The sequence below is a fragment of the Lipophrys pholis genome, assembly GCF_963383615.2.
Source record: "Lipophrys pholis genome assembly, chromosome: 20".
Classification (NCBI taxonomy): Eukaryota; Metazoa; Chordata; class Actinopteri; order Blenniiformes; family Blenniidae; genus Lipophrys; species Lipophrys pholis.
Genome location: NC_137648.1, coordinates 14,029,287 through 14,055,834, shown reverse-complemented (window position 1 = coordinate 14,055,834; position 26,548 = coordinate 14,029,287). Strand labels below are relative to the sequence as shown.

At 40.0% G+C, this 26,548-nt stretch overlaps 1 protein-coding gene across 6 annotated transcripts in view; it reads left to right on the top strand.

Moving 5' to 3' along the window:
- The window catches only part of ralyl (RALY RNA binding protein like), a 102,680-nt gene extending 89,225 nt beyond the window's left edge, over positions 1-13,455 (top strand). For 2 of the 6 annotated variants that reach the window (XM_080489705.1, XM_080489709.1), the window contains 4 exons: positions 6,301-6,417; positions 8,808-8,977; positions 10,914-10,952; positions 12,966-13,451. In XM_080489705.1, coding sequence (XP_080345831.1) covers positions 6,301-6,417; positions 8,808-8,977; positions 10,914-10,946 — 320 coding nt within the window. In that variant the 3' untranslated portion in view covers positions 10,947-10,952; positions 12,966-13,451. Of the gene's footprint in view, positions 1-6,300; positions 6,418-8,807; positions 8,978-10,913; positions 10,953-12,965 lie in introns of all 6 variants that reach the window. The other 4 variants (XM_080489706.1, XM_080489708.1, XM_080489704.1 and 1 more) reach the window with 3 other exon arrangements.
- Positions 13,456-26,548: the final 13,093 nt, after the last annotated feature.

The window sequence follows — 26,548 nt, the reverse complement described above, 5'->3', positions numbered from 1 at the left end:
AATAAATAAATAAATGGAACCAAAAAATAGGTTGCGCGGGGGGGAGGATCCAGGCGCCTCCCCTGGGAAGATTTTGAAAAAGTCGACCTTAAATGGTGCATTCTAATGCATTATGACTAAATACTACATTCTGACGTGGTAAATTGTAGAACCAGTTGATGTTAACCCAAACGCCAATAATGTTATGGAAGAAACATGAGAGCACATAGCTGAACCAATATAAAAATGTATACAATATGAACACATGTATATAATAACCTTTGAATTTATGCTTGAAAGTTTTGCTTTGTTGTGGCGTGCAGTGTATGTGATGAAATTGTCTATGATTTTGATGATCAAACAATTTTCTACTGAAAATTACTACAATCTCCACCTAGAGTAAATTTAATTAAACATTCTGGTGCAAAATACATCAAAATATTGAAGAAAAAAAAAACCTCCTATAAAGCCTAATAACCACATTGCTTGGTGGATTGTGGGACCGCATTGGAGCGTTTTGCAGGCTGGTTTTGGCCCACAGGCCTTATGTTTGAAGTGAAAAGTGAAAGTGCAACTCAAGAGAAGTCACAGCGCAGCACTGCGTGTTAATAGTTAAAATCTTTCCATGCACGACCATTTGTCCGCTCAGTACAGGGTGTCCGCTCTTACCGGGTCCCCTCGTCCAAGGTTCTACTGTACACATACTGGAGGCGGCTTTGAGCAAACCGTCCACCATTCTTTCTGCCGTCTTTTTCGAAAATTGATTGTCCAAATGACGGCTGGACGCCTCTGCCGCCAAGCCAAGTTTCATGTTTGGGCCATACTCCACTATATTATTGAAATTTGAAATCCCTCAGGCCGCAGTTTGAACATCCTTGCATTAGACCATTAGGACTTTTTACGTTTTTTTTTTTTTTTTTTTACTTGATTTGATTTTAAAGCTTCAAAAAGCCTAATTACCCTAATGGCATTCAGTCCTTAAAAGAAAAACTGAGAGCATCACACAAATCTTGAAACCATGGCTCTAGTAGAAAAAACCCACGGGCATACGACACTATCAAAAAGCTATTTAAATCAACCCAGCAGCCACGCTGCAATGTAGAGCACAACACCAAATCGCAAACACAAATATAATCCGAGCTTTCCGAGCATTCAACAAACGGCGCTGTTCCTGTCACCCAGCTTCCATCTGGATCTCATTCGGCCTCTCTGATTAGCTGGTGATGCATTATAGCGTCCTAAATGTAATTAATGTGAGATTGGGGGCATCTCTACGGAGCTGTGGTCAGCTGTGTTTTTCTAAACGCTCGTCTCCATCCGTAGCCTGTGTAATTGGTTACAGTGTTTGTTTCATTGTTGCCTGTCTAGGCCAGTGTTATCAGCACAAGCAGCTTGGTACGGTCTGTGAGGAGGACCCAGCTGCAGTTGGCATTACAGAGAAGAGGGGGGGGAAAAAAATCCCCAATCTTCCATCCTCTTTTTGGACAGACTGGATGAATTCTCTTCTCTGTCTAAGCAGTGCTTCTATGTGTTTGGGAGACTAATTCTCCCCTGCCAGGACTGTGAAAAGTCCCTGTTTATATTGACTTTGGCCCCCGAAGATTGGATAGCAGAATAAGGTTAGTTTGTCCAAATAACGGGGCGCGTAACTGTGGGGCAGTTTGAGCCATAATAATTCAAAGTGGGGGAAAGACAAACAGCCAGAGGATGCATGGATCATGAGGATGGAACACGTATGTGTTTTTCACTTTAAGCCTTTTGACACAGCTGACAGCTCGTGAGATTTAACTAAGTCCATCAGAGAGCGTGTGAATGTTAGATAAAAAGTATTTAGTATTGTGAAGCCTCCTTTTTGGGGGGGGGGGGTGGGCAAAGTCAATGAATAGTTTGTCGATCCTGAAAAGATCTTAATTTTTGTATTTCTTTCAGAAGTTTGTTTTTATTCCTCACACAACTGTGAATGATGGGTGCACTTTAACATTGGCACATTATCAATATCTGCCGATAAACGCTAGAGTAATTAAACTTTTGGTCTACCAATCACTATATTAGATTATTAGATTATTATTTGTTGAATGTCTAATTGAAATATTCTTCCCTTGAACTTGAAAGTGTACAACTTCTGTTTTGTTTGTTTGCCCATCATCAACATTTATATTTTTAACCATTGTATAACAACATGGGCTCCTGTTCTTGAAAAACTTGCTTTCATTAAGTTAATACAAGAGTCTGTGAATCACCTGCAGCCCACTAATTTGATTTTATTCATTTAGATATTGTGATTATTTTATGTGTTCAACCTCAAATTTTGACTTTGTGACCCATCATCTGATCAGATTTGTTTTCCCATCAAATGAGAGAGTTCCTGTCATGCCCTGATGTTTTATAACTTTCTCCACATTGTCATGCGTGTGTGAGCTCAACAACCTGGAAGTGAGGCAGTTTACAGGTCGTCCTTGTGCAGTCAAGATCTGAAAAGAACCTGTTTGCATGGGATGTCGCTCATGGCTTTATTCTTAGTAATTCACTTGCAAAGCACACACCAATTGAAAGCGCAATCTATTTGTGCAAGCGTTATTCGGGTTCTTAGTAAATCAGGTGCTGTGAGTGTAAGTCCCTCCTGTTACATTTGGTTAAATCCCCACCTTGAGTGTGGAACCTGGGTTTATTCTCTAGTCACAGCAAGGATGTGCATTTGGCGTAAATATCCAGCCAAGGTGATGGTGCGAGTGGCAATGATTTGCTGTTAAGGTTACGGTTGCATGCCCGTATGTAATGACCTGTCCAACTTTTTAAAGTAAATTGCTTTAGCGGATCAAATTCAATCCTTTATATTATACGGTGTGATACAGTGTGAAATCACACCTTGTTTAAATGTTTACAGAAACATGTACACCATACGCTGATAAACACAGAGAAACACAAGGAGAAAAAATATATATCTATATTTAAAATGTGAATACCTAATGTCTGTCGTTTGTTTTTTTTAAGTAGCAGTAGCAAAAAATGAAATCCTTGTGTTGTGTTGAGTCTGACCGACATCAACTTCATCAGCCCTTAAAACGCTTTGTCGAGCTTAATCTTTATAAACCTGTGATTGAAGACATTCTAACTATCCCTAAGATGAAGTATCTTTGCCTCATAATGTGGTCCTAAAATTAGATCCATTAGTCATTCCCCAAATCTGCCAAAATGCTTATTAAATAACAATGGCATGGTTTTTTTTTTCCCCCCCACTCTTTTCCTTTCACCAGAGCTATCTAAAGATGGCGTGTTGATGAAACGATGCTGGATTAGGGTGTGTGTGTGTTTTCTCTCTGCAGCTTATGCGGCTGATAACACAAAAGGAAAAAGGCCTGGAGGCCCTCGATAAATTAGAAACTGTTCCACACTTTCTTATCATCAAAGGACGACGAGTAAGCTGCCCAGAGCGAGCTCAGATAATGTTGGCATAAGGACGTGTGTGTGTGTGTGTGTGTGTGTGTGTGTGTGTGTGTGTGTGTGTGTGTGTGTGTGTGTGTGTGTGTGTGTGTGTGTGTGTGTGTGTGTGTGTGTGTGTGTGTGTGTGTGTGTGTGTGTGTGTGTGTGTGTGTGTGTGTGTGTGTGTGTGTGTGTGTGTGTGTGTGTGTGTGTGTATTTATGGATGTTGGTTTGTCCAAATGGAAGCAGGTGATGCTGAGAAAGAGATAGACTCTTCAGTGTGTTTCCCATCGAGATATGATTGCATATTCCCCACATCCCCACCTTTTCTCCCCCCTGCCGGAAAAGGTCGATTTTCAGCTCGTCTGTGGATATACAGTTGATGACTGTGTTACAAAACAACATGAGAGTAGGTTGGGTGTTTTTTTTTCTTTCTTTCTTTCTCACATTATGTATGTATTGCCTTCAGAATGGCATCATATGCAGCATTTTCTCCCGTTTCCATGGCCACATTAATCATCCTGCTGAGTTTTAAAGTCCCACATTGACAGATATCATACAATGTGCATTAAATCCTCCTGGGGCAGCTGCTGTGCTGTTTTTCACTGTAAATTCAAGTGAAAGATTAGAATGTCCTTTTGGGGGAATCTTGTCTTCTGCAAGGTAATATGTCAAGGGATCTTTTTTTTTTTTTTTAATCAGACAGTGCTATCTTCCTTAAATGCCAATGTTTTATTCATTAGTTTTGATCATTAAAAAAAGAAAAACTGGCTCAAAAACCATTGGAGGGGCTCTGCATTGTAATGTGGTGTGGGTGTAAATATACATGAAAGGAAACTAACTTAAAGAGCCGCACGCAGACATGATACCAGACAAGTAATGTTTTGATTTTGTGCCTGTCGCATGCCTCTGATTTTCCAGCTGCAGATTTACAAGAGCTCGTGGGTTTGTTTACTGCGCGCTCATCCATCCTCTTTCCAGCCCTGACAGAATCTGATAGGTGTCAAAGAGAATTTTATGTTTTCTTCTTCACTTCTGGTATCTGTCCCCCCCCCCCACCACCACCACCACCACCACCACCACTTACTCTCAAAAGATGACACATTTCAGCTGCCGAGGGTTAAGGAATAAGATTATCTTATTACTTTACGGTTTAAATTCTTTAATCTGCTCAGTTCAAGCTGTTAAAGAGTACACCCTCGGTTCAGCAGCTGTGAGATGGACCCAAACTGAATTAATGGTGACGTCCTTCTGACAAATGTGGGTTTTTTTTGTTGTTTTTTTTAGTTGCAGCAGCTGTTATTTGCATATAGCGTATCAAGGTTAGGACTCAAACTTTGACATGGTCCAGTTCCACTACATTTACCCAAACGTCAGATATGCATTGTGGAGCGAACGCCGGAAGCCCAAAGCTAAACAGAAACGGGAGAGCAATTATTCATGAGGCAGTAAACAGACGCTGTGGGGGAGAAAATTGTGCCCCCTTGTTTTTCATGTTAGTGAGGTAATGATCAGGCAAGTGCATAAAAATGGAAAAATAGCACTGAAACTTTGATAAAAATCTGGCTGCTTGTTGATTTGTTTTGTTTCCCCGTTTTTTATGTTTTGTTGTTTAAGCTTCATTAAACAACTACGAAAAAGCCTGGAAAAAAATATTTGCTGTTTACCGTCATGTGAAATACGGGAATTTAGACACTGTTCGATTTATAAGGTGGCGGTATTGAAAATACTTGACAGGGTGCTCCTAACTATTAGTCTTTCTCAACCTAAAGGGACAGAGAGATCACAAGGGATTCTGCTCTGATGTCGTCGAACTCAAGACATTTACTGCACTCTGAAGTGATATGCACGGTTTTCAAGAGATGATTAAATGTGTCATCTGGATTTCATTTGTATTCTTTCTTAGAATTCTGTTTAGTTCGTATACAACCTCTTTCCTTTGCGCTCATGGTTCATTTGAAGGGTTTTCAATTTAAAAGACGTGTATCTCACACTGACCTTATAAAGGTCGGTGATTTATTCATATTCTTCAACGGGCTTTAAAGCTTTTGTCTTTATTCTAATTTGTATTTTTTTCGACTTTGACAGTCTGAGTGTTTGAATGAATGAATTCCTGTACAGTGTACAATCCTTCAATATTCAGTAGAAAGAGATGTGTGATTTGGTTTGAGATCTTTGCATTTTGTGTACACACACACACACACACACACACACACGTCCTTATGCCAACATTATTTTTTGGTAATCATTAAAAAAAAAAAAAACAGTGCTGCTTTATTAAGTAAAAAAATGATTTATCAGTTGTAATCCTAAATCTCTGTTTCTTTCAACAAGTGTATTTCAATACTGAATGTTTCAGCTTTATCCTGCCTGAGCGACTGTGGTTTATCTGGTAGCAGCACAGATAAATAATGCGTCCCATTTCCTGTGTCTGATAAAAAGCTGCCAGTTGAATGCTTTTAATGTCAAGTCACAACAGCGGGAAATGATGGACGCTCAATGAATGCAACCAAACTTACAATATATACTCAACCAAGCAGATCCTGTAAGCAGTACGCTGACTTTGCAGACTGCTGAAAGATAGAAAGTCCACAGTTTGTTCAGATATTGGCACTAGTGAGTAAAACTTGAGCACTGCGCAGCATGGTGGGTGTTAAGCCGTGTGTCAATCTTCAAATTGAAAGCAGCAGGTCCTCAGTTTTAGCTGGGTGACTTTTCAGTTAGCCAAACTGTGATCCTCATCCCTGAGGAAAGTCTAAATCAGACTGATGGCACGAGATCCCAAACATCCAGACTCCGAGTATTAAATGAGAGTCTGCACTGGGTGCCTCTGTGAAATAACCAATCAGCCCAGGCTTCACCACAATTGAGGAGATCTTCGTCTGTGTTTCTGTGCTCCAGCAGTGAAGACGGACCAGCTTCAGACTATCAAGCGAGAGCTCACTCAGATCAAGATGAAGATTGACTCTTTGCTGGGCCGCCTGGAGAAGATTGAGAAGCAGCAGAGAGCCGAATCAGGTGAGAAGCAGACGGGAGAATCTGCCCCAGACAGCGACGAAAGGGAAAAGGACACCAACCACTAAGGGAGGGAAATTAGGAGCACACCCGGGCCATACGTCTTAGTGACACCGTCTAAGATAAGAGCGGCAGAGCTCTTCGTCATAACGGCGGACAGATGTCAACGCCACGCTGACTCAGTGTATGTGAGAGGTCTTTATAGATGTCCTCCGCCACAGGAAGGCCTGTGTGTGCCGCATCCTGCGAAGGTCATTCAGACTTCATGACAAAAAGTCTGTCGTAAACATTTCTCCTCCTGCGGTGATGTTTTTATTCAAACCTCAGAGCTTGTTCTGTTTTAACCTTGGAGCATCTTTACCTCCGTGACAGCTGTTTACCAAATAACTCACATTTCCAGGGGAAATGCTGTGGAGTTTTGTTTAGAGTGAAAATAACATAAATATTAGAAGCACTTGTGGTGGCCATTTCCAACAAAACAAAAAAAAAATATGATCCATAGGTTTTAAAGTTTTCCTAAATCTTTATTACTTCACTATGTTTGGTCCCTCGCATCTGACTTTGTTTCCCATAAGGCTTTGGGAGCATCAGGTAATGAATGGAGAAATGTCAGAACAGTATTTTCCTTGGTTCCAGTGAAAAGTGTATGATAAATGAGCAAAACCTTTTTGAGGCAGAAAACTGGATTGATTATAGTTAATATATTTATCCTCACTGAGGCTGCTGTCAAAGATTAAGCAAAGATTGATGATTTCTCTTTAGTCCCCCAGGAATGCAGTTATGGAGCACAATTCTCATTAACATCTTGAAACAAATGACTCCAACTGTATAACCGTAAAAATTACCATTTTCTACCTGAGCTCAAATGATTTTGTCGTCACTTGTAGCGTTTTATCCAGATCTGCTTTCCACGATCCGTTTCTAAACAAAGTTGCTCAATGTAATGTAGAGTATATGCCCCGTCCATTCACCCTTTCATCTTCTAAACCACTTCATAATGTTCAGGGTTTCCGGGATAGTGGAGTCAATCCCAGCTAACTATGGGTGACAGCAGTGCAGTGCACTGTATGTACACCCTGGAGTGGCTGCCAGTCCATGACACAGCAAACCAAGAGACGAGACACGCTCGTCTTCATACATACAGCCTATTTATAGTCATCATTTAACTTGACATATATGTAGGCCAGGTCTGGATTCAAACCCACAACTTCCTTGCTGTGAGGCAAGAGTGCTAACCACTCCATTACCAGGCAACCCAGGAGCCAAACACAAATATCTACTTAGTCAAATTTTGTTCTTTGATCAAGATGGCAGCAAAATCTCTCACTGATTCTAAAAACATTTCAAGAATTTAAGTCTCATGATGATTTTGGTTTGTTTTTTTTCTTTTTGGGCTATTTAAATTTCTAGAATACTCCAGCAGCTTAAACTTAACTTAAAATAGGTCCAGATCTGATTAAAGTGATTAACTTAACCTCTGTCCCCCACAGTGATCATTTTATTGGTGCTTCTGCTTGTGGTAGTTGAGGTTAACTCAAACAAGAGTTTCAACAAGAGTGTGGGCTCACAGGCAACGCGTGACATCAGACAATTTCAGAAAATCTATAAATTGTTGTTGTTGCTGGTGATTTGTGGGAGGAAAATCTTTTCAACCAAAGGGAAATCAATACAACCATAATCTAAATGATTATTAAATGTAATTAATCTGTAAATGCTGTATCAATTAACACTTTTTACTTTTTTATACGAACAGAATTTGTCATTAGTTCTACATTGTACATGGGTGGAAGATTCAAACTACCAGAAAGTGGAGAGAGACCAGGACTTCTTCAGTATGACTGAACAGTCCCAGACAAAGCTCCAGTTGTATTCCATTTTTTTTCATTAAACCATGCTTTGTTTTAGTTTTTTGGTGAGAACTCCACTACGTCGTCTCCTCACTGATTTAGAACCTTTGTCGAAAAGTAGTTTTTCCATGTCTTTTAAATAGTTTTATAATATTACAATACTTAATATATACATAAACTTAACATAAACAATATATTTTATCTACTAAATATCACGCAGCTTTAACGCTGAGTCTTTTCGACAAATCGCACAAAGTTATCCTGCAAGCTTGTTTCATTTTAATTGAATACAGTGGTAGAAAGACTACTGAAATACTAAAATTCTGCAGCTGCCGCACTGATTACAAGGTATACTGCTAAATAAAATTCATCTGATGTACAAAGAATGTGTGTGCACCTGTCGCCTGCTTAGTTGTTATGGTGACCAATGTGTGTGCTTTTTTTTATAAATTATTTTTGTGCTCAAGAGGGAAATACAAGCATAAAACTGCAGGCTGTGATCACACTCTTGACTTCTTCCTACGTGCGCTCCTTTTTCCCTGCCAGAGGCTCAGAGGAAGTACGAGGACAACTGCGACTCCTTGCATGAGGAGTCGGTGTCAGAGGCAGCGGACAACTCTGGGGAGGAGGCAGGCGAGGGGGCGCTGGACGTGGAGGCGGGAGAGATGACCGACGGTGGCGAGGACGACTACGACGAGGAGAGCAGCCACCATCTGGTACGAGAAACGGCTGACAGGGCTGACAGGGAGGGAGAGGGCAAGACACTTTGGGAGATCTCAAGTGGGCAGACTTGTCTCTGCCTGCGGAAAGTTAATTTTCCGGAATTATTCATGGCTGCAGATCTGAGAGAGCAGGGCCTCACATGAGTGAATGGTGAGGGCGCCTGGACTGACAGTTTCTCCCTGTTGACCTCGGCTCAAACAATGGAAGCACAGCTCCGCTCAGGCCCACACACTCACACAAACTCCCACACACGCACACACACACACACACTTACAGGCTATAATTAAAACAGTGGGCTCAAGTCACACAGGAGAGTGTTTAAGAACAGGCTTGACACAGACTGGTCATGATCCAACCGCAAAGTGGTGAAGGGAAGAGCGGTGCAGAGGAGGTTTTCTCTCACAAGGTCACAGGAAAAAAAAGAGCCAGCTGAAGGAAGGAAGATTCAGTCCTAACGACTTTTTAAACACTTGTTCCGTTGAGGAAATGAAAATTGATCAGGATGATCTCGAGTATCATAAAGAAAAAAACTGAAAATCGTTTTAATAAAGCCAATGTAGAAATGATAGAAGACCCACACAGTATGGCATTTCTAGCTTATAAGATGATGTTTCCATAAATATCTTTATGTTGGCCTCAAGTTACAAAAGCCTCAGCAAGAAAAACTGAAATATCAAGACACAAAGTAGAAATAATGACAAATACAGAACAATGCAAGATCGTCTGAGGAGCATGAATCTTTCCATAAAATAGAAAGCACCAAATCAATTAGGATTTCATGACTGATTCCTCTTTAAAAACTTTTTAAATTCAAATTCAGACTTTCACTGTCGAATAATAGTGGATCAGTTGGTTGAGCAGGTCATTGCTTATCCGAAAGGATGGTGGTTCAATTCTCTATTTCAAATCACTCACAGACAATGTGCTATGTCAGATAGTTACATTCATAGATACCGATAAACAAAGAGACAGATTAATGGTTAGAGTCATAGCTTTTCAAAGTTATCTGTAATAAAAATATGGATTTGATATAAAAGAAGATTATATCACAAACAATAGTCAAACAGCAACATGTAAAGTTGTCTCTTTAGTTTTCACTTCAATAAAGAATTTGGCTTTATTAGTCTTTCTAGTGACAATTTTACTCCACAAGGCTTGTTTGTTAAATTCAATCTGCCATTTTATTCCAGGTATCCCACACGTATTTATCGCACTAGTGATATTAATGGGAAATAAAGAGCAACAACTAAAAACAGCCTGCTGTCTAAAGAAGACTCTGTTAATGCATGTGGGTTTTACAATGTCTTTTTTTATATATATATATGTTCATTTTTAACATCAATAGATGAATAGCAGTGGTGTATCTAAGCTAAATCCCATTAATGTCTGTTTGCACTGGTGTGTTTATATGTCCTATTAATGTGAAATAATATTTCAGCTTAATTATGTGTTCTGGGACTGTTGAAATACCTTCCTATTATACAGCAATCCAAACATAATAATGTTTCTGGTTTTTTTTTTTTTTTAATATAAAGAGCCTGTAGAGCAACTGTCTGGGTTTTTGTGCTCAAGCAATTATCCGGTTTGATCTGGATTCAGCCGCGCGATGCGGCCATGGTTCGGATCAGGCTTTCTTTATTATGCTGGATTAATCCTCGATTAGCATGGCCATCCTATCCTTGATGGAAGCTTTGTGTCTTCACTAATGAAAGAACTAATTTGTCAGAGGCATGGCAGAAGAGATTTATTTGCTTCCTGAAAGTCACATTGATCAGAATGTGTGATAATGTACCATAAAGCCTGTTCGGCAGGTCGGCACGGCTGCTCTTTTTGGGCGTACATCAGCGCTGACCTTTGGAAAAGATTAAATATAAACTGTGTGCTATGACGGGTACGACGTTAACTTCCTCTCTACGCTCTTCTTTTCAGATAGAAAACCACGTATCGGATATTGACAACTGAGATCAGGTAAGAGGTTCAGATTTATGTTTTAATTCGAGTGTCCGTCACAGCCGCTGAGAGGTTGTTCGACAAGACTTCAAAAAAAAAAAAAAACACACACACACATTCTGGGGGATCTCACAGTCTGTCCTCATTAAAGATCGTACATCCAGCACACTCATTAAAAAGCCTCGTCACTGAACTGTGTCCTGAGCATCTCTAAACTTTGTTAATCATCTCTGAAGTCATAAGCTCCGTGACATTTGGAGGACTGGCTTCACTGAAGGGCAGCTAATACAAGATCCAACAGAGGGAGCAATAATGGCATTCCAATGGGTCAGAACTGCCCGTAAACAACATTCATCTAATTGAATTGTGTGGCGGCGGGGGGGGGGGGTGTACAAGTAGCGATGCCTAAGGTAAAGAGTTTCCTGCCTCTCGGGGTGCGGGTAATGATGCAGCCACATCATCAGCTGGCTGGCTCTGCATGGCGGGGGGCGCTCGGCAGTGTTTATGAGTCGCCGACCGTTGATGTAACATTGATTTAAGCTCCGTCTTCTTGTGCTGCTCGATACGTAAAGCAAATCTCTGTTCATTGGAGACTGCACAGCACTGCTGTTTTTGAATAGATTTAGTTTTGCTTCTTCACATGTAGTCATTTTTGGTAAGCTATATTGGCTCTAAAACCAAAATCATCTCATGCTGTCCTTGTGTTCAAGGTCATCACAACTATAGTGTCGCTCCCTTAAAAGTAATTGTCTATGTGTATTTCATATATATGTATATCAAAGTGCCACATGACTCATTTTCACATCGTTTCAAGGATAGAGTTGGCTTCAAAATTCAAAAATCTGTTTCATGAACTCTTTTTTATTAAAATCATATGAGGTTGTCGCCATGTTTCGATTGTGCATCAGTCATAAATCCTAAAAATGCCACGATCATTTAATTACCTTCACATTTTGCCTCAGGTATTGCGCCCACCTCCCCAACTCTCACGCATGTTTTGTTTCACAGCAAATCCAAATTTATGGTTGAAGGACAGATTTGATAATTGTATCCATCACTTTAAGCTAGAATAAAAACAAATGTAAAATTTATGTCTTTGCTCTTTAATTTGTCACCAAGAAATTCAGTAAAGAATGTTTGTTGTTTGATAAAAAAAATTATAGTTTTACCCTTCTCCTATGTCATTTCATCATGATTTCCAACAGCAAATGTTTGGTTTTTTTCCCTTTTTTAATCATTCCCTTAAAATACCACTGCAGTGTTTTATGTCTATGTGCACTGAGTTGCACATAAAAAAAAAAACCAAAAAAAACATTTGCTCCTGCATGTTTATGGAAGAGTGTAAAGCTGTCTAAGTGTTAGCGTAGCGTCAACACTCTCGATAATGTCATGTAAGCAATAGCAGCTTGTATAGTTTATCTGCTGTTGCTGCTTCTTGTTTGAGTCCTGGTGAGATCGACGCCAGAAATCTGTAACACGCGGTGATATTTTTTGATAAAAGTTAACATTTCTGAAGCGTTTATTTTTTTGTGCAAGCAAGTGATGTTCATAAATAACACTTGGGCTCCGACAGTTTCTTTTTTGTTGTTTTTTTTCCCAAGCTGCCAGTGTCCCAGTTCTTTCCATCCCTCAAGAAACCACATGTTACACTTGAGTTTCCCATTTCCTCTCCATATGTCTGGCTTTTTACATTTCTTTATCTGTGGCCAATTCACAAGACCTCCTCACAGCACATTCATTTAAAAACCTGAAAATCCCTCTCGAGGAGAATATATGAATATTTTGCTTGCAGGCCTACCAAGGATAGCAAATCGCAGTGGGAAGACCCTCAATGAGACATGTCCAGAAGGATTAGAGAGGCAGTCGCAGTTCGCAGCAAATATTTTCGCACTTCCCAAGTTATTTCTGAGGCCATTCAGAATGGACAAGCTTTAAATCTAATCCTCATCAGATTCACAGCATAATAACCAGCCGCCATGTTTGAACAGGAGACGGTCCTATAATGTGTTTTCATGAGGTTTCTCTCTTCAGGGCGGGGAAGCAGACACTCCTGGCCGGTGGTATTAGAAATCATCTTCACCTCTGAGAGACAGAAAAGGACCTCCGAGGGATCAAGACACCCATTCAGGACTGTAAGTTGTGTTCAAGAGAAGCCAAATCACATTTAGATGCCCGACTGTGCAGCACAAACCAAATGTGACGCGCTCTCTACTGCAAATGTATCCGAGGCCCATTTTAATGCATCGGACTGAGTTTCCTTCACATGCAACTCATGCTACGTTTCAAGAAGTTGACAGTAACCGCACGCTGACTTTATCCCAGAAAAAATAAAATGGAAGGAAAGGGAATTTAGTGTCTTTTCATTTTCTTTTATGCACAACATTATTGAACTGTTGTTTATTCTTATTTTTGCTTGTGCTGATGTTTTACAAAAATAGTTATGAACTTTCTAATTTTTGTTTGTGTTTTCCCCTCAAATGTTAAACAAATAAAGATCTGTTGCCGCGATACGAAGCTAATGAGACATCTTGACCGTTTGGTTTGGATTTTGACTCATGCATAAGCCAATAGCTGTGAGCATCACTTTATCCAGCTTCATCCATTTATCACACAAATGCCCTGCGGGGCTGTTCCATCGTATATTCCAACTCCTGCCAAGTTTCAGAAGCAGAAAGGGCTTTCTGTGGTAGAGCGCCAGCCCCGGCACAGGCCCCCTGCCAGGGAGCGGCGGCCTAACGTCTCAGTGCTCTCCTCCCCTGCTCAGCCTGTGCATCCCAACATGGACTGCTGCTGTTCGGGAGCCGACGCCTTTCTGCTGCTGCAGACTGCAACGATTTCATGTTATGTAGGCAAGGTTCTCGAAGGTGTCGAAAGTTGTAATATTTTAAATGATACCTTGATATCAGATGTATTTTTTAAAATGATAAATACATTATTTCTATTATATTATAGAGGGATTAGAAACTGAATTTGGAACATGCTCCCTTTTGAGCGCATGCAGAATGATGCAAGATGACTTAAAGGATAAGCAAACATTAAAGATATTAAACAAAGCGTTAAGACGATTTCACTGATAGGTAACAGTGTTTAGACGAAACTAAGCGGAAGATGCTTTAATAATCTATTTATATACAAGGACAAAGAAGAAATTCCTATTAATTATTTACATGTCTGCCATGCTGAGCTGCTACAATGCAAAAAAAAAACAAAAGACATCGGGCTCCAGGTGAGTAGTTATAATTAACATGATTATAAATAAATAGCTTCAAATTGAATTATGCCACCACTGATTAGGTGTCAGCGTGTTTTTCTGTTAATTATTCAAATGATCCCATGCCTGTTTGTTTTTTTTCTCCTCACACATTCAACCACCACATTGTGTTCAGCCAATGAGAAGCTGATGCTTTCCTAACGTGAACCAGGTGTGCCAGCCGAGAGCTCAGGAGCTGCAGTTTGAAATGACAGAAAAAGACTTCTGCGGCACTGTTTGATGGAAATCTTTCAAAGAACAGGTGCGAATACCAGAGAGGAGACTCTTTGTTATCCCAAAGTGTGCCTTGAAGGATAGTTTATACATCGAGACCAGGCATATCTGCTGAAAACACAACCAGCTCCATCTTTTTAAGGTTGCCAAGGTGGCACGTTGCCCTTTTCTGTTAAGGTTAAAAATGTCAAAGCATTTTTCTATGTTTCAGTTTACTGTTTTGGTTCTTCAGCCACTTGGCCACGTTAGTTAAGGATAAAAAAAGACATGTTTATTTACTGAGTTTGAAGTTTCAACCCAAGTTCAGGACATAGTTTGTCTACATATTGGGCTTGGAGCTTTGGAATTCCAAACGGGGAAATACATCATATATGGGGATTTCTGCATCATTTCGGTTGTGGTCATTACAACAGAATACAATACAATATTATATATTGTGCTTTTTCTTCCAGTCTTATTTGTGATCATAAAAATCAGGGGTAAAAGAAAAAAACCTTCCTTATGTTGAGGGACTCGTGCAGTGTTAGTTTGGAGTACTGCAGAGAAAACATACATTTTATATTGAATTAGCTCTGTTAACCAGACTTTTGTCTTCAATATATCATCCATATATTCCTATTTAAAAAACAAATGATAAATATTGAATGCCTTTATGCTGAACTACTGTAAAACATAAAAAGTGCAAATTAGAAATGCAATAGGAAATTAGAAGTAGTAACTTTTAAAAAAGAAAATGTAAACACTTGTTATATGATGCTGGGAAGTGTCTCCTTAAATAGGTTTTATTTGACCAGATAAAGGGGGTACAATATTGGGGGTAAAGAAATTCTTACTCTAGAATAGACTCTATAAATACTGAAACATGGTTTGTTATTTAAGTAGTTGCACTGTATGTTAAGTTTTCCGGCTCAATCCTCATTAAAAGCTGAAATTAACCCATTTTGTATTAAAGGTTGACGTCCTGTCTGTCAAGTCCTAATTTTGTCATGTGACGTGCTGCTCCGCTGATTCTGCTGTCCAGTCTGCTGGCACACCTGGTCTCAATCCCAGGCATGATCCTAAACTGACATATAGCCATTTCAATAAGTGGTGCTGACTGGTGAACATGAGTTAAGGCCTCAATATACAAAGTTGATCCATGTGATTTTGTGCAGGTAGTGATTTAGCGGGTCCCTTCACTTAAATTATAAAAAAAAACACACAAGAAAACCTGAAGAGTCATGATTTTATAGCACAGGCTTTGAGGAATCTGCCCTGTGGGGTCTTGGAGCAGCACCAGTACAATGAAGGGAACTTCATTAGTGGTGCTGGAAACAAAAAAAACAACTTCCAAATTAAACATCAGGCTTTCTTTTCAGAAACGATCTTTTAATTACGCCAGGAAATCCACGCGCCTCTGTTGACATTTTGGTACCGTTTTGTTTAGCCCTGGGTGAAATAATGATTCCCTGGACACTATTGATACTGGCTAATGAGTTGGTATTTACACTAATACAATAATTACATCCCGGTTCCTGCCAGCAGGGATAACATTTAGTTTTGTAACTTGGGTGATATGACCCTTTTAGCAAAGCCTTCCCAAAAATGGAAGCGAGAACACACCTTGAATAATTTCATAACCATACCAGTCAATCTCGGAAAAAACTAAATACACACAATCAAGTGTAAGAAGACTGCGCCCGCAGCCAAAAATAAGTGTATGGTGAATAATGATAACGTGTAATATTTAGCACTATTTTTGTATTCAGAAACATGTTGAAAGAGAATTCCTCCGCTACATGTTTATGATTTCTTTTGCTTTATTTTAATTTTGTTCCTGGTAGCCTGTTTATTAACTGAATGTCTGGTGATGTGTCAAACAGTTTGCCAAAAAAAAAAAAAGAAATTACACTTAAAAAAAATAACTAAAGAAAAACTCATTGCTTTTGACGTAATTTACATCTGGGTCACTCGAAAACGTTTCTGGCTCAACACTTGCTTTCAGTTCTCCCTGTAAATAAACTGAATCATGTTTCTTTCGAATAGCCTTGAACAGACCAGTTTTATTAAGTTCAAAACAATTCTGATATACTGACAGTTTGTTGGATTCATTGCGGGTTTAAACCAGAATCGTGGGCATTGTAGAGATGTGTAACTGACAACTGTTGTATAGAAATGTACATTTTTTTGTAAAGATATTTTTATCAAAAGGCATGTTTACTGTAACTTTGTATTTTTGTTTCATGTACAAAAAAAAAGCAAAAAAAAGAATCAAACTGTTGTAAGGCTAGAAATGTCATTGTCATTGTAGATAAATATTTGTGTTCAGTCAATAAAAATATTTGTGTCATAAATTTAACCAGTCAAATGTTTCAACGATCAACACTTTATTTTACAAATAAATATGAACTGAAGAACAAAGAAACCTTTCGGGTTGGTTGTGAGTTTCTGTGCAGGCGTGATAATTACTCGCAGATGGTTTTCTGCACACATGTAAATATTTGGAGCCTCATTAGGATGAGACACTTAAATATTCATTTTCTCCATTCATCAGCATGCGTCTTTTCTCTCATGCAGGCTGCTCATTTAATCGTGATTTGTGTTTGATTATGCGGCGCCTTTGCCACAGCCGCCGTCAAAATGACACTTTAACAAGTAGCAGAGCACAGTGTTTGAATACCTGTCAAATTAACGTCAGTCAGCGGGAATCTCTGCTCTTTAAAATCAGTTTGTCACAAACGCCACCAATCCTGCCGCCTGCCAGTTAACGTCACTGCGTAAATTTAACTAGAGGCTTTTTTTTTTTCTTATCTTGCAAAGTGTGATTAACAAGGTCCACTACTGGCAGGTCAATTGAACTCTGGCTGGAAGAGTGTCAACCGGTGATTATGAGGAGAAACCGGACAGTCAAGTCAAATGAATTTATGATCCGAAGCTTTCGATTTCTGAAGCGCAGCACTGAATATAAATAGATGATTTTGTCTAATTTAGAAGAAATGTTCAGTGAAGGTTAACTTGTTTCAGTTCAGCCAGCTGAATATGTTATTTTGCTCCCTTTGAACAACCCGATGTCAGAAAAAATGGTCACGTATCTGATGCAGTCAGGCTTGCCAAAACTCCCTGAAAGCAAATGGTGCATTGTGAAAAGACAAACGTGAGGAAGCAGGTGCCTGCAAAAAAAAAAAAAACGTCTACAGATCACACTCCATTGTACATGTGTCGTTACCTAATAGACTGGTGGATAAGTGTAGTTGAGCAGTGTGAAAAAATGTTTTTAAAGCTGTGACCCTAAAAAATCCAAATCCACACAATGGTGCTTTGTGTTTCTCCTGTTTTTTTTCGCACTTGAAGAAGATGTTTCTTCATAAATTGGGAGGATTATCATTTTTTTTCAGCCCATTTAAACGACAAAGACGTACCGCCCACTCGAAAAAAAAAATTTCATCTGTAATTAATGAGAATATTTGTGCAATGTAGCTATTTGCCACCGTCTCGGAACCACCTGATGTTTGAAAAGTTGTCACACAAGTGAGGCAGACAGGCTGCCAAAATAGCCTAAAAACAAATGGTGCATTTGCATTTGTAAAAGTGACGAGCAGAAGGATTTGGGCTGTAAAATTAGCTCAAAGAAAAGAAAAAAAAAACAGTTGAAGCAGATGAATAAAATGATTGAGCGATAAAGAATTTGTTTCTTGACATGATGAAGATCCTTCCATGTTTATACAGCCCTGAGCAAAGCAGGTGAGAGGAGTATTGTGTTTATGAATAAGAGATTGTGAACCTGATTGTAACCTTGGTTCGGCCTTGTTTGGTTTTTCGTTTTTTAAAGATCACAGAGACTCTATGAGAATGCGAAGCTCGGCAGGGCAGCGTACACGAATCACTGACATTATCATGTTGCACATCCCACAACCATAAAATATCACAGCCAGGATGAACTTTTTGGTTTGTTGGAATAAACAAAAATCCCTGCCAAAATCCACTTTGCTGTGCAAGTCAGCCCTTTCACAGTTGGATGGGGTTTTCGGTCCACATGGCCCGTTCTGATTCGATATGTGTCAAACCCCAGACATTTGTTTTATTCCCACCTCTGTTTGTGGGTGCTTGTTGCTGAAACAACACGCCTCCAATCTTAAGGGGTGTCATTCTGAAGAATAACACCAGCGATATAGAATATTAGATCAAAAATGAAGTAAAAAAAAAAGTCTTTTTTTGTGTCGGATTTTTCAAAACATGACAGAGCTGACTGTGCAGAAGGTGGGCCCATCCTAAACAAGGTTGCCTTGTTAGAAGTTGCAGGAAAAGGACCCAAGGTGTAAACACGGATTTTAAGAAATTTATCTGGGCAGATAAATCCACTTGCATATCTGAAGCTTCGCCTTCACTGCTTTTAAACACTATTCCTGGGTAAAAGTCAAAGACCTACAAATGAATCAGCTATAACTTCCCTCTCATAAATTCATTGATTATAATGGATCAGATATCTAAAAATCTGCGTACACAGCCCTTTAACATATAGTGGGAGAAGAGGCTGTGTTGTATTGCAGACCTTTATTGATGATATATTCGCCTCATTCCCTCAGCAGTGCACGGGAAACTATCCCAGAGTTCCTAACCAAGCCAGGGAGCAATTTCTTTTATGGCCTGCTTTCATCAACACCAAACTCTAGTCACTTGATTTCTAGTTTAATCACTTTTACATCACCACCGAGCGCCTGTCATCTTAGTGGCCAGAGGGACTGGGTGGTAATTTGAAGTTGTATCACCGACTGCATTACACCAAAACAAAACAATAAACTGTTTGATTACATGTCCCTCGTGTGTGATAGGTGTCGTGGCGCAGAGGGCCCAGGTTCAAGTCCTGGGTTGGTTCTCCAATGAGACATCTCTGTTGATCTCTCAGCAATATAAAGCAAACATTCATCTGGATTCCATCTCAGCATTGTCTGGCTCCTCTGACAGGACAGTGAGCCTCTTCTCTCACCAAAAAAGCTCTGTCAACAGGCATAGATGCAGCTGAAATAACAATTTTGCTGAATTGGAAATCTCCATGTTAGAGGCTAAATGAAACCGTTTTAATTGCAAAGAATCGCTTCAATAAGCAGCAGAACTCTTGGATTTTAAAACATTGTGGAAGATGCATTACTGAACATATATATTACTGACATATTTTACAATGTATGATTGCTGCTCTTTTATTTTTTGGACAATGTTTCACCCATCAATGTGTTTTTCCCTCGGTAATTGGTGGATTATATGTCCATGTTTTATACATTTGTGCTGTCATGTGTATATAACAAAAGTGTAAGTGAAATGCTTTTTTTAAATGGCAACGGTGGGAGATTTTGTGCGTGATTGGAGCCTCCTTCCTTGTTAGACGACAGCAATAATGTCCTTGTAAGGTTTCCGTATGCCACATCCACTGTGTCATCACTCTGTGAAGATACCTGGCAGCAACAGATGGCCGATTTTCAGCCCTCCATTTATCCACAGTAAAAGGTAATGCAGTTAGGTTAATGAGGGCCAGCTTCGACGCCACACACAATTAGCCCGCTGTAGCGAGACTGCACTGCCAGTGGTTGGCACCACTGCGTGCAGCTGTTCCCGTTTAACCTATATATGGGAAAGCCTTTCACCCCTACCTAATGCGCTGGAGTTTATTCATTCATACACACCTGAAGCTTCTCAAGCAAAGAAAGAGGAAAAGATAATCAGCCGTGATAGCAGTGAGCCTTGGGATGAAATAGTCCACACAGTTTTCCTTCCTCCTGGAGCTCTTAATCTTCTGCAAGATGGAGTCTTTTTTTAACTCCCACATCTGTGTGGAAATGAGGAAAAAAAAATAGATTAAAATTAATGGCAGTGTGGCTACTGCTGCTGGACAGTTGGCAGCTGCTTAGACTAGGAAGGTCAGAAATGTGTGTATTTCTAATCTTGACAAATATATTACTCAGTATGGCCCATGACAGTCACATCGTATGTGTTTACACCATCTGACAGATGCAATTTGCTAATTTCAGCTCGTCTCTCTTTCTCTGTTTGGGAAAGAACTTGTTATGAAGTCAGGCCAGGACTTAACTCTCTCGAGTGTGCATATAGATTAATATCTTTAAATTATCTCTACAATTGCTGCCACAAGGATTACTGTGAGGGAAAACAACCAGCATTTTGAACAGCGGTTCTCAAGCCTTGTTTCCCTGAAGCTCTTCCAAAAAGACTCTGGACCCCTTCGCCAAAATCTGAGTTCCTAAAACAAAACAAAAAAGACAAAAGTGGAGAAAAAAACAAAAGTGTCTTATTGTGGGTTTATTTGATATGTGCAAATTTTATTTTGACAAAATAACCAAAGCCCTTTGTCTGCACCCCACCCGCCCCCCCACCACCGCTAAAAGAAATACTCGAAAACTGTTTGTCTCTTCTTTCCTGTTAGATTTCTATTTCTGTCTCAATATGTTATCGCAGTTTAAAATGGGGGGAAAATATACTGTTCCTCAACTCAGAGCACCTTCTTCCATTTCAGAGCCTGAGAAGCATTTTCTTTATTGCAGATTTCCTCAAGTGGCTGCATAAACCATAATTAACATTTATATTACATATTAGCTTAAGGGGACATGATGAGCATATTTTCCTTGTTTCAATTCAAAAAATATTCAAATGGTCCTGCATGGGTTCCCGGTGATGCACTGCAAAGGTAAAATGATGTGTCCCAATTTTCATCTCCACAGAGGTACACAGTGATAAAGGAGGTGGTGCAAAGTCGTTGGGTTCAGGTGATGGTTGGCGGGCTCGCCTTTGGTTCTTTGTGTTGAATAAATGACCGAGTATTTAATTTATTCCCATAGACTCTCGCTGATTCATCAGTGTCGCATCAAATATTTCTATATAATCTCAGTCCCTTGACTAAGAACGGGCATTTACGGCATGTGGATGAAGCACTGTGGTGAAGAATGATGGAATTCGAATGCCCCGGTACATCTCCGCAAACTGTTTTATTGCTAGCACGATTTTGAGCCCATCGGAGATGGATATCGGATACTTTGAGCCTGTGATATTACATTGATTCAGGAGCAGGGAGGAACGATCATTCCTCTCCATCTGTGGTGCAAAAGTCATCACATTTTTTAGATGAAATCAATCATGGGGTCATTTCAGACTGGAATCATGACAAAGTGATTTAGCGGGAAGGTGGGACGGAGAGCAGGTTGAACTGCAAAGGTTGATCATGTTGAATCGGGGGAAGGCAGTTATCTGTGAGCAAAGATACGCCGTGTGTGCATTCGACTTGCTGTGTCAGCATAAAATGAAACGTCTCAGGAAAACTAATAATCAGAAAGAAGATAAAGAGCTGACATTTTATTGATCTCTGTACAGCAGTTTAAAAAGAAGTACTTACTCGTGCTAAAACCTGATGAAAAGAAAATCAAAATCAAAGCATCCATCCATCTAATGATCGTAGGTGACTGTGGGTAAAGGACAATTTCAGACTCACACTTGCAGGTAGTTCAGGATTACTTGGAGGAGTGAGTTTAGGTGAGACACGCTCCCCTTTGTAGGATTTTACTTCTTTTGTCAAGATTTTGTGAATTTTCTGCAGCAAAACAACCTGAGATGTCCTTCAAAAACAAACACCTGATTTAAAGCATCGAATCCTTTAGAGACTTTGAGTTTGCTGATTCATTCCAATCCTGCTGCTCAGACCCTCAAGGCCCATGATAGTAGTGCCGCAGGGACTTGAGTTTTTTGTAATTTTTCCTTAAAAGGGTTCAAGAAAGTTTGGGTTTGCATTATTTCTGCCGGAACAGTAAAACTATAGCGAACCAAGTGTAAGAGGCTAAACAGCTAATAAGTTGTGAACTGTGAAATAAACCCAATGAACTTTTTTTTAGAGGTCTTAAAGATTTCTAATAATAAACCCAGAGAATTTCTTGATAGAATTTTAAAGAAGTCTCCAGACTGTTCATCCGGCCGGGCCTGGTCACTTCTTATCTTCATCACAGGGAAAGACGTTTCCAGGAAGAAGTCCATAGTGGAATTCAAATAAAATGCAAAATGTGAGAATATGTAGGCTGGAAATATGGGGAAAAGAAAGACATGCAAATAAAATGGAAAGCCAGCCAGTATAAAAAGTGAAAAGAAGCGCGGAGCACATCTCCCGGTGCAGAGAAACATCTGACTGCTGGAAACACGAAGCAAGTAATCCTCATTACCTATGCAGCTGTGTGGGCCGCCTTATCCCCTCAGTTCTGCACTAATTGCTCTGAATCAATAAAAGTGTTTAATCCAAAGGAAAAGTTCTCAGTCACATTCAGGGCACTGTGACCTTGGAATCCCCCCCAACACAAGAGAGGAGACACATTTCTGGGTGTTATAAGCCTTGATAAAGTGATGCACCAGGAATCACTGACATGAGAGAGAGACGGGGTGAGACAGACCTGCAAGACAGGAGATGAAGGGAGAGGAAACACTTTGAGTGATCTCTTTCCAAGCAGCATGATTTTCCTACATGCCTTCAGGTGTCACTTCATAATTGAATCTCTCCCTTTGTTCTGCCGTGGGCTCGAGGAGGCTCGAGGACAGCCGGAGGACGACAACGTGAAGACCCCCGAGGCCCGCGGGCCAACCTCGCCCCCCCCCCCCCCCCCCCCTGTCCCCGCCCCCCCACCCCCGCTGATAACGTCATAACATGAGCCGCATCCCCGCCTGATAACTCTCCATGGAGACGGGCATCTAATGGAAACGAGTTATTATGCATCTCAGTGGGGAAATTATAACATAGTAGTGAGAATTGTCACATTCTAATTATGACCTGTGAATGGGGATAAAAGAAACCCTTCAGGTTTTGTGACTGAATTCACTCCGGCTTCAATTATGATTTCAAGAGGGCCCTGTTCATTCATGCACACCCGCAAATTACAGTCATTTTCGTCCCAACTGTCATAATTATATTTCACATTGTGACAAAACTTTGAAACAAGATTAGGATGGTAATGAAAGTGTTTCCGAAGAGAGGAATAACTGTGAAACACTTCATTAGAATGTGTATTTGTATGAGTGAGATGTGAGAAAAGTATCACGATCACTTTTCTTCCTTCTTAAAGAAGCCTATTATGTTCAATTCCAGTATGATCTTTTATAGTCTTGAACTCTACTAGTGAAGTCTCACATAATTCATGGCTTAAAAAACCCTTTACTTTATTGTCTTTCTACGCAGCAGATCATTGACTCCGCAAAGAAAAAAGAAAAAAAAAAGGTCATTTAATGTCCTGTCTCTTTAAAATCCTGAATCATAAAAGCCAACTGTCATTTAATGGCCAATATTCTGGATTCCTCTATTTTAGAACTGCTAAACTCACTGGTGCGCAGTATTGGATGCCTTTAATTTGACACTAGCCTCATTTCTATATTGTGTGTAAAGATGATCATATACCATATATATAGTAGTGTCTCACCACGAGTTGCTTAGAAGTACTTTTCACTTAAACATGACACGTCAGTCAAGTTTCTTTTGACTGCTGAACGATATTACAAAACCTGTATGACTGCGTACTTCAGAGTCACCAATTAACCGTTTTTCATCCTTTCCTTTTCAATTGCAGTCAGTTAGACCTGCTTAACCTTTTCTCATTTACAATTATTAAAGCCATTCGGATCGGACAATATGAAAGTGGTGAAATATTCACTTTCTCCTTCGGGCAGAAATCCAAGCAGTTGCGGAGAATATGGTTTAAAGAATACATTTCAAATAATCCTACAAAAACGGATGTAACACCATGTGAATAGTGGCGGTGCAGTGCAAATCAGTCCTCCATCAGCAGTGTTGGTGGGATGATGTGGAACAGCTTTGGTGACCTCCTCCCAGCTATTGGCCGGCTGTGTGGAGGTGATAATGCGAGCAAGGTTTGAACTTCTCTCTCATGCTTGCTCTTCATTCGTCACACTACCGTCTCCGCCACTATTTGTATTTACTACTGAGCGCAGTGCTTCAGGAGAAACCACTTGGAAATGTCTGTTGGTGAAATCTGAAAATGTCGATCACATCTCTGTTCCAGCTCAGATGAAAATGGGACATGTGAGACTGAAATGAGGGGACACACTAACAGTTTATTTTTGTTTTAGTAAAAGCGAAAGAAAATTAATATCGGAAGCCAGAGACAGTGTGTTGTATTTTGTGAACTTAAAAGCTATGATGCAGATTAACTATAGCAAAACATGGGAATGAGATCCTATGAAAGGTGATGCTATGGTTTGCACTTTTATCTCACAACAAGACGTCCAAGATTTGATTCTGTTTTTTGTGAATGAGCGAATGTGTGATTGTCTCAGCGATGGATTTATACCAGCCTTGTCTGGTTTCACCTGTTTTCACCCGTCGTAAACGAGGATCAGATTGAGCTGGACGAAGCACATTTCCAGAGGTGGTTTTCTGAGTTGCTTTCCATCACTAAAATTATTCTTTGCTTGTGAAGGGAAATGACCAAATCTGCAATTTTTGTATATCAAGGTGAAACACACAAGATGCATTCAAACCTCTCTGCTTTTTTCTCAGTACACTAGATAAAAACGCCTATAAAAACCTCAGATCACACCAGAAGCAGTCTCACAATCTTCTCCGCACTACCAAGGTTACTCGTACTCTTTGAATGAATGATTTGCTTCTTTACCGTACAGGTCGTGAATGTTTGTCATACTTTTCTCCACTGCTCCAGCAGAAGAAGGGGAGAGCAAAATGAGTTTTCCTTGATCCATTCTAGCCTCATTCCAAGGCCAAATTGGCTATTGATCTCCGTCTCTTTGTCTATTAAGGGGGAGCCTTGCATGCCAAAAATGGTCGCCACCGTGACGGTTGCCCATATCTCAATGCTGATTGATTCTGCGGGAGCTGTGGCTGGCCGGGCCAAACCAAGGTTGATGGGAGAGGGGATAAGAATGATTGTGCGAGGTTACTGTCAGCCTCGCAGCTAGTGCACATGATCAGTAGAGCAGGAATCCACCCAGAGCCATCCATGTGCCTCGTTTCCTCGGCCCAGTGTTAACCAAATCCTCTGCGTTTCTGCCATCAGTGGAAAAAGGAAATGGAGGCAGAGAGGAAGGGTATACCATTCATTTCTTAGGCGGGACTTGATGCAATCGATACTGCCACGGTCGAATGATGGAGTGACGACAAAGGCGGTAAAAGGATTTGGGCTGCGGTATTGTATTAAGAGGCAAAGAGAAGAAAATCCTCCTACTGTGGCCCAGAGAGAGAAGAACAGCCACTTTGATTGCTCTCTTCTTGGAAGGAGTTGTCATCTCTGCCGTGTGGCTTTTGGTAGTTTGAACAAGAGGCGATTGATTCCTCCAAAAACCCTCTTAACAGACAGCTTTTATTTTTTCATGTTACTGCACTGTGAAGCTCCTTCTCGTAGAATCCGTTCACAAGAGTGTTTGAGGATGTGCAGGTTTTCATTTTGAGGATTCAGGGTTTGTTCAGAGCGCATTGCAGTATTATGAAATTCAAGCTTATGATTAGGGAGGGAGGGACTAATCCACAAACAGTTTGAAAACCCCTGTATTGGAATATTCACAGGTGAGACTATTTTATTCTACACCCAGACTTGGTTACAAGTTTCTCAACCTGCTGCGAGACTTATAATACTAGAATACTACACTAATTAATAAAAGCCTCAAATTTGCACACTCAATCATTCATAAGTTGAAGTCAAGGATGAAGCCGTATCAGCTGCATAGCAGAGCAGCCGTTCACCGCCAAGCCACACATGCAAACCTCTGATCAGATTAAATATAATCGCATCCAGATCTATGATTGGTATTTTATCAACTTCTCAGATAGAGAACCGTGAAATGAAATTAGCTCATGTTTGTTTGATATATTTAATGATGCTGGATAAGAACATCAAATCTCAATTTCATTTCTATATTAAAATCTAATGTGATTTATTTCTGTCAATTTAATGCGACGTGACTCAATTGTGGAGTATATTACTGAAAGTGCCTGGTGCCTTACTGAGAAACACTTCAGGAACAATTTGAATTATAATGATAAGTCACTTTTTCAGTAATATTGTGCACTTCATTATTTTCAAAGGGAAACTATGCTGTCTTGCTCCAGTGCATTTACAGTTTCTGCTGCGTATATTTGAGTGAAAACGGT